General features: G+C 43.0%; 1 protein-coding gene and 1 long non-coding RNA gene across 2 annotated transcripts; both read right to left on the bottom strand.

The window, feature by feature from the left end:
* Positions 1 to 1,656: 1,656 nt before the first annotated feature.
* UQCRH (ubiquinol-cytochrome c reductase hinge protein) lies at positions 1,657 to 11,292 on the bottom strand. The gene is made up of 4 exons (XM_084874747.1): positions 11,108 to 11,292; positions 6,101 to 6,124; positions 5,231 to 5,392; positions 1,657 to 1,867 (listed from the first exon to the last, which is right to left on the bottom strand). The coding sequence occupies exons 1-4, from the start codon at positions 11,159 to 11,161 to the stop codon at positions 1,835 to 1,837; spliced, it is 273 nt and encodes a 90-aa protein (XP_084730873.1). The 5' UTR covers positions 11,162 to 11,292; the 3' UTR covers positions 1,657 to 1,834.
* On the bottom strand, positions 2,493 to 5,224 carry LOC311617865. Its single transcript, XR_014794193.1, has 2 exons — positions 5,024 to 5,224; positions 2,493 to 4,799 (listed from the first exon to the last, which is right to left on the bottom strand). It is a non-coding gene; the product is annotated as an uncharacterized lncRNA (long non-coding RNA).
* Positions 11,293 to 11,343: the final 51 nt, after the last annotated feature.

The following is an 11,343-nucleotide window of genomic DNA, read 5'->3' as shown; positions in this document are numbered from 1 at the left end:
GCGGGAGAGGCTGTCGCCATCTGCTGTCCAGTGTCTGTTACTGCAGAACGTAAGGGTCATCCCTGCCGCCCAGCCAGTCTAGCACATCATTCCCATTTCACAGGCCAGAGCCATTTGCTTTTCTTCAAAAGCAGAAAAATTTGCTTTTCTTCATTGCTGCCTATAGGTGAAAGTTATTTGTCCCATTACTGTCAGCTTTAATCCAAGTAACTGCCTGCCAAGCTTCTCCAGTGTACTTTCTCCTTTTGCAATTAATATGTATCCCTTTCCTCACCAAACTTTCAAGTGATTCACTTATTTGTATTAGTACAGATTCATGGATCCTATTTTATTCAGTGAGATGTAATCTAATGCTTTCATCACACACACACACACACACACACACACACATTTTTTTTTTTAATCTTTACCTGAGGATTGAAAAATGAAACTCCAACCAAGCTACCCTCCCAGGCTTGTCATCACATATTTTGTTTTTAGTTTTTAAAAAAATATATATTTAATTTTTTACAGAGAGGAAGGGAGAGGGATAGAGAACCAGAAACATCAATGAGAGAGAAACATCAACCAGCTGCCTCCTGCACACCCCTTACCGGGGATGTGCCCACAACCAATGTACATGTCCTTGACTGGAATCGAACCTGGGACCCTTAAGTCTGTAGGCCGATGCTCCGTTCACTGAGCCAAACAACTTTCAGCTGTCATCACATATTTTGATTCTCAAATTGTCCCAGATTTGAACAGTGGTTTTGTGTACTTTTGACACGTTCCTATTGTTCTTTGAGTACTTCCTTCTTTCTGGAACAAAATGATTTCTCTTGTATTTTTCCTGCCTAGACCTGGAATCACCCATTTCTCCAAGGGGCTCTGGTTTCTTTTATTGGAGAATCAAGGCCTTTGTGGGCTGAGCTAGGGAAAACATATATTCTCTGCATGGACACATATTGGCATATATATTTACTTACATTAAAGTCTGCATTTATTTAGTTTATACCAATACCTTAACTCTGCAGGGTTCATTTTTTTTTTTAATTGATTTTTTACAGAGAGGAAGGGAGATAGTTAGAAACATCCATGAGAGAGAAACATCGATCAGCTGCCTCCTGCACACCCCCCACTGGGGATGTGCCCGCATCCAAGGCACATGCCCTTGACCGGAATCGAACCTGGGATTCTTCAGTCTGCAGACTGACGCTCTATCCACTGAGCCAAACTGGTTTTGGCAAGGTTCATTCTTTTTTTTCCTTTTCCGTATTTGTAATTTCATTCTCTATTAGCTCCCATTATCTTCAATATCCCACCTACCCAGATTCCCTTTTCTCACCCTGCTTAGACTCCAATACCCCTCCCTACACAAACCTATTCCCTCTCCTTTTTTTTAATTTTTTTTTTTTTTTTTTAAAGAAAGCAACTATACTAGATGATGGGTACAGAGGGGTTATTATCCATCCTTTTGCTTGAAATTTCAAATAAAAAATCCACAAAGGACTTGTATGTATGCTGCATGCATATAAGCCTAACCAGTGGTCATGGACAACAGGGGGGTGGGGGCATGTGGGGAGGGGTTTGGGATGGGAATGGGGGAAATGAGGACAAATATGTGATACCTTAATCAATAAAGAAATTAAAAAATAAATAATCCAATTAAAATAAAGGTTTGCAGATTACTGGACTTTATTAAGATGTAATCACTGCTAAGTACATAGAAGCAACTTGCCTAACCAAAATCCATGAGGTGTTCACATGAACTTGCAGTTACACAAATAAGAAACAAATGGCATCTTCAAAACCACAAGGAACTATCCTGCTGCCCAAGGGTGATTAATCTGCACATTTATTTCAAGCTGCTGAAGAGTTTGTGGGCCACCTAGAAGGAGGAAAGAAAAGGAGTCATTAATTGGCAGCTTTAATGTCATGGCTTACAGGGTTCTGTATGACCTAGACTGGTCCTGTCCCTTCTCTCACGATTCCCCTTCTCACACACCCACACCCTCCTGAGCACAGTGAACTCCCCTTACCTGAATCTCCCTTCTACCTGGAACTCTTTTCCATTTGCTTTCATCTTTTTCTTTAAAACTTAACATGAAAGCCTTCTCTAAATAAGCCCTATTTTCACACAAATCTGTTCCTCCGTCTTCCCCACAGAAATGTATACCTCCCATATCATAGTGCTTATCAATTCCACAAATATACAATTCTAAATGCCAGGTACCGTTCTAGGTGCTGAGTTACAAAGGTAAACACAATCTCTCTGCCTCTTATGGATGGAACTTGGAGAAATATAATATACACATAAGGTCGCTTCTGAAAGTGATAAATCCTGAAGAAAGTAAAAAGATGCATCTTTAAATTCTGGGTCAGTGAGACCACCCTAAGATGGTTAAACTCAAGAGACTTACCAATTTACTAACTGTTCTCTGGCTCATAATGAAGAAAGAGACCCATCTCACTCCCAGATGTTAATCTAGTGCTTTTGCTCATAAATATAACCATTTTTTTTAAAATATATATTTTATTGATTTTGTACAGAGAGGAAGGGAGAGAGAGAGTTAGAAACATCGATGAGAGAGTGTCATCGATCAGCTGCCTCTTGCACACCCCCCACTGGGGATGTGCCTGCAACCAAGGTACATGCCCTTGACCGGAATCGAACCTGGGACCCTTCAGTCCCCAAGCCGACGCTCTATCCATTGAGCCAAACCGGTCTCGGCAATATAACCATTTTTAACAATACATTTTTATGGTACTAAGTACATTCATACTGTCCTGCCATCATTAATCTCCAGATTCTTTTCACCATCAACTGAAACTCTGTGCCAATTAAATAATAATTCTCCATTTTCTCTTTCCTCAAACCTTGGCAACTACCATTCTAGTTTGTCTCTATGAATTTGACTACTTAAGGTATCCCATATAAGTGGAATGATATTTGTCCTTTGTGATGGATTCGCTTAGTATGTCTTTAAATTTCCTATTTTGTTTATCCATCCATTAACGAACACGTGGGTTGCATCCACTTTTGGATATTGTGAATGCTGCTATGAACATGCATGCATAAATATCTTTTTCAAATCCTTGAACAAAGCCTCACTTCTTTTGGGTATATACACTGAAGTGAAACCGCTGGATCAATACAATAATTCTATGTTTAGAGTTTGGGGTAAAGTGCTTGATTTCCGTTTTTTTATTTTTGAGAGGGAAGGAAGAGACAGAACAGATTTGCTGTTCCACTTATTTATAAGTTCATTGGCTAATTCTTTTTTTTTTTTTTTTTAAGGTATGTTATTATTGATTTCAGAGGGAGGAAGGAAGAGGGAGAGAAAGAAACATCAGTGATGAAAATCATTGATTGGCTGCCTCCTGCACACCCCCTACTGGGGTTGAGCCTACCACCTGGGCATGTGTCCTGCTCAAGAATCTAATTGTAATCCTCTGGTTCATAGATCGATGCTCAAACCATTGCTCAATGGCCGGGCAGCTGGCTGATTCTTACATGTGCCCTGACGAGTGAAGGACCCTGCCACCGTGGTGTATAAGGATGACTCTCTAACCAACTGAGCCACCCGCCCGAGCCTTGATTTCTTTTTATTGCCAAAGAATATTTCACTATATGGATATATCAGTTCATGGACACTTACATTGTTTCTACATTTTGGCTATAAAGAATAATGCTTCTGCTGGGCCAGTGTGGTCCAGTGGTTGAGCATCTACCCATGAACCTGGAGATCACAGTTCGATTCCCAGTCAGGGCACATGCCCACATTGCAGGCTCAATCCCCAGTAGGTGGTGTACAGGAGGCAGCTGATCAATGATTCTCTCTCATCACTGATGTTTCTATCTCTCAGTCTCTCTCCCTTCTTACTCTGAAATCAATAAAAACATATATGTATATTTTTAAAAAATGCTATGAAAATTTTTGTGTTTTTATGTAGACATTTTTTTTTTAAATATATTTTATTGATTTTTTTACAGAGAGGAAAGGAGAGGGATAGAAAGTTAGAAACATCGATGAGAGAGAAACATCGATCAGCTGCCTCTTGCACACCCCCCCAACTGGGGATGTGCCTGCAACCAGGGTACATGCCCTTGACCAGAATCGAACCTGGGACCCTTCAGTCCGCAGGCCTACGCTCTATCCATTGAGCAAAACCGGTTTCGGCTGTAGACATGCTTTCATTTCTCTTAGGTATATACCTGAGTAGAACTGATGGGTAACTCTATCTTTAATCTTTTGAAAAATGACAGTTTCCTACAGGCTTTACCAATTTACATTCCCATCAGCAGTGTATGAGGTTTCCAATTTCCCCATAGGCCCATATTGCTACCCACTTTTTTGTTAGGAGTCAATCTAGTGCAGCGGTTGCTAACCAGAGGTCTAAAAGGTTGGAGACCGCTGATCTAGTGGATGTGAAGTAGTATCGCATTGTGGTTTTGATCTGCATTTCCCTGATAGCTATGGTATCGAACATCTTTTCATAATGCTTATCAGCCAACCAGTTTTAACACAGGCAACCATATCCCTATAACTTATTATTATTTTAATGTATTTTATTAGATTTTTTTAGAGACAGAGGGAGAGTGTGCCTACCCTATAGAAAATACCTTATTATTATATGTCAGAAAGCCAAACAAGTTTACTTAAAAAAAAAAAAAAAAAAAAAAAAGCCTTTTTGGACCAACTGCTATGTAAAAGACACACTGGAGGATATAAATTATTTTAAAGAACAGCTGTTACTTAAAAGTACAAAATCCAGCTTCCCCACTTTTTAGCAGTACAAGTTGGGATATCGTTTATCTTCTGAGTCTCAGTTTCTTTTTTTTTTTTAAATACATTTTTATTGATTTTGTACAGAGAGGAAGGGAGAGAGTTAGAAACCTCGATGAGAGAGAGTCATCAATCAGCTGCCTCTTGCACACCCCCTACTGGGGATATGCCCGCAACCAAGGTACATGCCCTTGACCGGAATCGAACCCGGGACCTTTCAGTCCCCAAGCCGACGCTTGAGCCAAACCGGTTTCGGCCTGAGTCTCAGTTTCTTATCTGTAACATGGGGGTGATATCTGGCTCAAGTGAAAGTGGTAGGATTACGTAAGATTACGTATGTAAAGTGCTCATTACTGTGCCTGACATATATTGGGCCACGATAAATGCTAGGGTGAAAAGGTTGTCAGAACCAAGTCTTCCCCGGCCACTGTAAGCTCCCCCCTCTCGACCGGAGGCTGACTTACACAGTGGTCCCTGGCGTGCAGGAAGTCAAAGAGCTCCTCCGTGCAGTCCTCCTCCGTCTGTGACCTGGAGGAAACGCGCTCATCGCAGAGCGCCAGCCGCTCCCGAGCCTTCACACATTTCTCCAACTGCTCGCACTGCTCTCTCACTGTGGTCAGGGGGTCCTGATGGAGAAACAAACAAACAAACCAGAAAACAAAATGGGGGTTTCAGGGGGCAATCTACAAATCATATGCTTTGATTAATACAACCACTAAACCAAGGTGCTGCCTAATTACCATGCAGAAGGCTAGCTGGCAGAGCCATGCTGTCACCAGAAACGGCAGAATGGGGTCTCATTCAATTCTGATGCTAAGCAGTAGGAAAAAGGTTCACATTTCTGCCTTCCAAGGCTGCCAGTATGTGCTGAGAGCCTCAGTCCTATCTGAAATAAGGCGATAAAGGAAACCTGGCCAAACTTGAAGTAGATCTATAGGAGGCCTGACTTGTTAGCATAGCATTTGGGATTATGTAATGTCTGTGAATTTCAATCTGACAGCAAGGCCTATCCACCCCAGCTAGAAAGGCAGTGTTAACATAGAGAAGGGCCGCCCAGGAAAAGATCCTTTCAGAATTCTTCATTAAACCACAAAGACCGAGTGCTAGGCTTTCAAAATGCTGCTATGCTCCCTGACACAACTGGAGAAGCCCCAAACCCAGAAAGGACCAGCTTCCCAGGCCACACCCCTAAACACTCCACTGCACCAAGCCAAGCCTTCACCACTCCCACTCTCTCCAGCTTCAAACACAAAGACTCTTAAAATGGCTTCAGAGTTTTAGGAAGCTCAACCTTCCTTTTATTGCGACGGTTCCAAAACGGAGACAGCTCTTACCACTAATTCCTCCTCCTCTTCCTCCTGCAAAAGGAAAACAAAATTAATGTTAGCAGCATTTTTATGACATATGTATTCCCAATCATATTTATCCTGTAATTATTGATGACAGACATTACATTAACCATGTTTTAAAATTTCTGTATTTTATGATGTTTTGACATTTTAGGGGCCCTGCCAATCCAGGGCAGATAATTTCTAGAGAGTGCAACAACTCGCCTGGGGACATGCCTCTCATATGTAAAACAACCAATCCAAATACCTAACCAACAACTACTTACTTAGCTAACTCTCCCACACTAAACCAAATATTGCCCCTGCCCTAACCACCCCAGGGCCAAACAACTAGGGACCACCCCCTAGCCCAGAAGCCTCAGAAACGATTCTATCCAATCCTAAACTTGCTAAAGCTTGCCTATCCTCCTCACCTACTCCTCCCCTTAGAAACCAAGGCTCTCTCTCCTTTCCCTGCTTCTTCTGCTCCTGAGTGGTCCAGGCACTTCTCTACATGGCCCTATGTGGTATGGCCTTATTACTTTTTAAGTTCTTTGGGGAACTATCTATAATAATAAAAGCGTAATATGCTAATTAGACCAGACAGCTGAAAGACCTTCCAGATGACTTCCAGACAAAGCTGGAGCTGCCAGGGCCGAGGGCAGCCTCTGTGGCTGTGAGGGCTGGGCCCATGCACAAATTTCGTGCATCGGGCCTCTAGTAAGTAATAAACTCTTCTTTCAAAAACAATCCTCTCAATGTCTGTAAGCTTACCATACTGCGTTAAAACAAATCCTGGGTTACACTTCAACAAGGACATACTATCTCACTTTCATTAGCAACGACCTAAAGCAGTGGTCACCAAGGGTGGCCCACAAGGCCTGAAAGGTTGGCGAATGCTAAGAATTCACAACACTATCAAGTGTATAAAGCACTCTCATATGATTTGGTTAATCACAACAGCACTAAGGGACTTCCAGTCGAGAGATAACACTAATTAGACATTTTCTGATATAAATTCAAGCTGCCGGATGTTCATATGGAACATTAAAAAAAGTATTTTGTTCTGCCCTAACCAGTTTGGCTCAGTGGATAGAGCGTTGACCTGAGGACTGAAGGGTCCCAGGTTTGGTTCTGGTCAAGGGCATGCACCTTGGTTGCGGGCACATCCCCAGTAGGGGGTGTGCAGGAGGCAGCTGATTGATGTTTATCTCTCATTGATGTTTCTAACTCTCTCCCTCTCCCTTCCTCTCTGTAAAAAAATCAATAAAACACATATTTTATTAAAAAAATATTAAAGAAAGTATTTTGTTCTAAATTATGGTGAGTCCCATTATTACTAGAAATAGCTAAATTTAGTCCTTACATTCTAAAACCAAGTTAGGAGAAAAATTAACATTTTTTCCTAGATTATGAACTTTTGAATTGAATTGTGAATATGAAAATGGCCAAACCAACACTCTTCTTTAGCCAGAGCTTAACTAAAGATGGTTACAGCTGCTACTTTTTGGCTTGCAGAACTCCCAGGGCTCTAAGTAGACTATCAATATAAGATGTTTACATGTTTCCATCCACAAGCTTGGAAACACCAGGCCCTTCCTATTTATTTCCGATTCTGGTGCACAGCCTCAAGCTTAGTTTTCTTTCTTCCAAAGAGAACAATATCAAAAAAGATTCCCTAAGGGAGCATCAGCATAGGCCTAAATCTGGGGCAGAAGAGTCTATTTGATCAGTATTTCAACCTGTCATGCATGTGTCAATTTTTGGGAGAAGGGAAAGTGTAGAGTGCCTGGGAAGGCACAAATGCATTTCTTTCTTTCTTTTTTTTAAAAAAAATATATTTTAATTGATTTTTTACAGAGAGGAGAGAGGGAGGGTCAGCTGCCTCTTGCATAACCCCCATTGGGGATGTGCCCGCAACCAAGGTACATGCCCTTGACCAGAACTGAACCCAGGCCGAAACCGGTTTGGCTCAATGGTAGAGCGTCCGTCTGCGGACTGAAGGGTCCCAGGTTCGATTCCGGTCAAGGGCAGGTACATTGACTACGGGCACATCCCTGGTGAGGGATGTGCAGGAGGCGGCTGGTCGATGTTTCTCTCTCATTGACGTTTCTGGCTCTCTATCTCTCTCCCTTCCTCTCTGTAAAAAAAAAAAAAAAAAAAAAAAAAAAAAAGAACTGAACCCGGGACCCTTCAGTCCACAGGCTGACGCTCTATCCACTGAGCCACACGGGTTTCGGTGAACCCAGGACCTTTCAGTCCGCAAATAATCTCCTTTGTCTTGACATTTAGTAAGACTTGCTATTTTTTTTTTTTTTTTTGCTGTATAAAATAAACTCGCTGTATTGGCTCTGGGTCCCTGTCCCTGTCAAAGGACTGTGGTCCCATCCAGCCCCAGCTTTTTCCTTCCATCTCTGTGTCTGTCTCTTTCTTTCATTTTCTCAATCCCCAGCAGCCCCTACTCAGGAACCAGGCCAGTCTCTAGCCGTGTTGGACATGGAAACCAGAGAAATATTTACAGGGAAGAGAAGGTATAGAAGGAAATAAAAGAACTAGCTCAGCCATCCCTCAATGTTTCCAAAATTCCAACACAATCTGGCTCATTCTCTACCTGCTCTTCAGAAAGGACCAAAACAAAGCCTATGACAGCTGGGAGGGGTAAAGGAGTTCAACTGTAACCCAGGCCATTTATTCCCACCATCGGCAAAGGCCTCATCTAAACATGAAGATGTTGCCCTAGCCCAGTGGCTGGCAAACTCATTAGTCAACAGAGCCAAATATCAACAGTATAACGATTGAAATTTCTTTTGAGAGCCAATTTTTTTAAACTTAAACTTCTTCTAACGCCACTTCTTCAAAATAGACTCGCCCAAGGCCGTAGTATGTTGTGGGAGAGCCTCATTCAGGGGCCAAAGAGCTGCATGTGGCTCGTGAGCCGCAGTTAGCCGACCACGGCCCTAGCCGGTTTGAATCAGTGGATAGAGTGTGGGCCTGTGGACTGAAGGATCCTGGATTCGATTCCGGTCAAGGGCCCATGCCCAGGTTGTGAGCTCAATCCCTAGTAGGGGGCGTGTCACTGATGTTTCTATCTTTCTCTCCCTCCCTCTCTGAAATCAATAAGGACATTTAAAAATAAACAAAGATGCTATTTAGGAAGTAAAATTTTAGTTCTCCATTAAATAAAGTTTCTTGACTTTGCTCTTTAAAGAAAATCCATACTAAAAATATCTTTATTTTTATTTTTTTTTAATTTAATTTTATTATTATTTTTTTAAATCAATCTTTATTGTTCATATTATTACTAAGGTTCCTCTTTTCTTCCCCCTTAAAAATATCTTTAGCCGGGACCGGTTTGGCTCAGTGGATAGAGCGTCAGCCTGCGGACTGAAAGGTCCCAGGTTCCATTCCGGTCAGGGGCATGTACCTTGGTTGCAGGCACATCCCCAGTGGGGGGTGTGCGAGAGGCAGCTGGTCGGTGTTTCTCTCTCGTCGACATTTCTAACTCTCTATCCCTCTCAATTCCTCTCTGTGTAAAATCAATAAAATATATATATTTTAAAAATATCTTTAAAAAACAAATCACATTCTGCCTGAGTTTAGAAACCAGAAATTAATTATCTTAGGAGCAAGACCTTTACGTCATTCCCCTATTAGCAATACTACTACATTAATTGTTCTGTGTCTTTGGTAATTTTGTGACAAAGGTATCATGGCTTGTTTTGGAAAAACAAATCCAACTACAAGTCTGGTTATGGAATACTTCCTGTAAAATTTCCAGTCAATGAGGAAAACCAACATCACACGAACTAAAAAGATTTAATCTCCAGGAGACCTCCATTTTCTTAAATTTAAAACTAACTACTTATTTATTTTTCTCATCTACCACTGTAGTGAGCCCTACTGAAGAGTCTAATATTCTCCCTGAACTTCCTAAGGCTGGCTCCACATCTTTCTGGTCCTCTTTCTGAAAATAAGAAGACTAGGAAAAATTATGGGATAAACTAGTTTCCAACTATTCTGAACCCAAAAGCACAAAACTGCCAGAAGACAGGACATGTGATTGGAAACAAACGCTAGGTGGCCTCTGGACGGCTGCAGAGCATTGGGGCTAAGTCTTAGCTCTGAACCTCCTCTCGGTTCGGTTCCTGGCTCAAGGATTCAGGAGCTGTGTGTCCTTAGACAAGATGCTAACCTCTCTACGCCTGTCTCCTCCTCTGTAACACGGCAGTGCTAGTAGCTACTACCTCATAGGATGACTGTGTGGCTTAAACGAATTAGCACACTTAGAGCACTTGAAATGGTAAGCAATCATTACGGGCATTCTTACTCTGGAAAAGAACACATTCCTACACTGTCCCCCAAAGAAAGGTACCTCTCCCCAACCCCCTCAAAGGAAAAGAAACCATTTTTTCACAGAAACGAGTGAAAAGGCAAATCTCCACAGAAGATGTGGCAGGGGCTCCTGACCTGAGCTGCTTCCCCAAACACGTCAAATCAAGACACCCGACTGACTGAAAATATAGGTAGTATTTTAATGTTTTTTAAATATATATATTTATTGATTTCAGAGAGGAAGGGAGATGGAGAGATAGAAGCATCAATATTGAGAGGGAATCCGTTGATCGGCTGCCTCCTGCCCGCCCCCTACTGGGGACCAAGCCCGCAACCCAGGCATGTGCCCTGGATCGGAATCGAACCCGGGACCCTCCGGGCCGCAGGCCGATGCTCTATCCACTGGGCAAACCGGCCAGGGCTATAGATGGTATTTTTACAAGAGTAGTCAACATAGCATTTTCGCTTTCGTTAAACCTTCACCATATCCATAGACGAGGAAGGTCGAGGCCCAAAGACTCGTCACCTGCTTGCCCAAGGTCACTCGGGGGGTTCTGGGGGCCAAGGGAACCGGCTCTCCCTTCCCTGCAAACTCCGGGGGGGAGGGGGTGGAAGCAGGGCCATGAGGGCCCGGCGTTTTGGCGGGCTGGGTCCTGACCCTCGACCGCCGTCTCGCCTCACCTCCTTGGGGTCTCCGGACCCGGTCAGCATCCTGCGCTCGTCCTCCAGCCCCATGTCCGGCTGCGGTTCTGGATTGAACAAGAGCGGCAACAGCAGCGCCTACTCCACTTCACAATCCAGAAGGACTCGCAAGGGTCACTCGCCGGATATCCGGCGGCCTGGCCGGAAGTGCGGCAGACTCCTCGCAGCCCCGAACACACGCTCGGATTGGCACGTACCAACCGTCCGCAGGCAGG

This window comes from Pipistrellus hanaki, assembly GCF_964339955.1.
Source record: "Pipistrellus hanaki genome assembly, chromosome: 2".
NCBI lineage: Eukaryota > Metazoa > Chordata > Mammalia > Chiroptera > Vespertilionidae > Pipistrellus > Pipistrellus hanaki.
The sequence above is the reverse complement of the archived record's forward strand: the minus strand, read 5'-3'. Positions and strand labels throughout refer to the sequence as shown.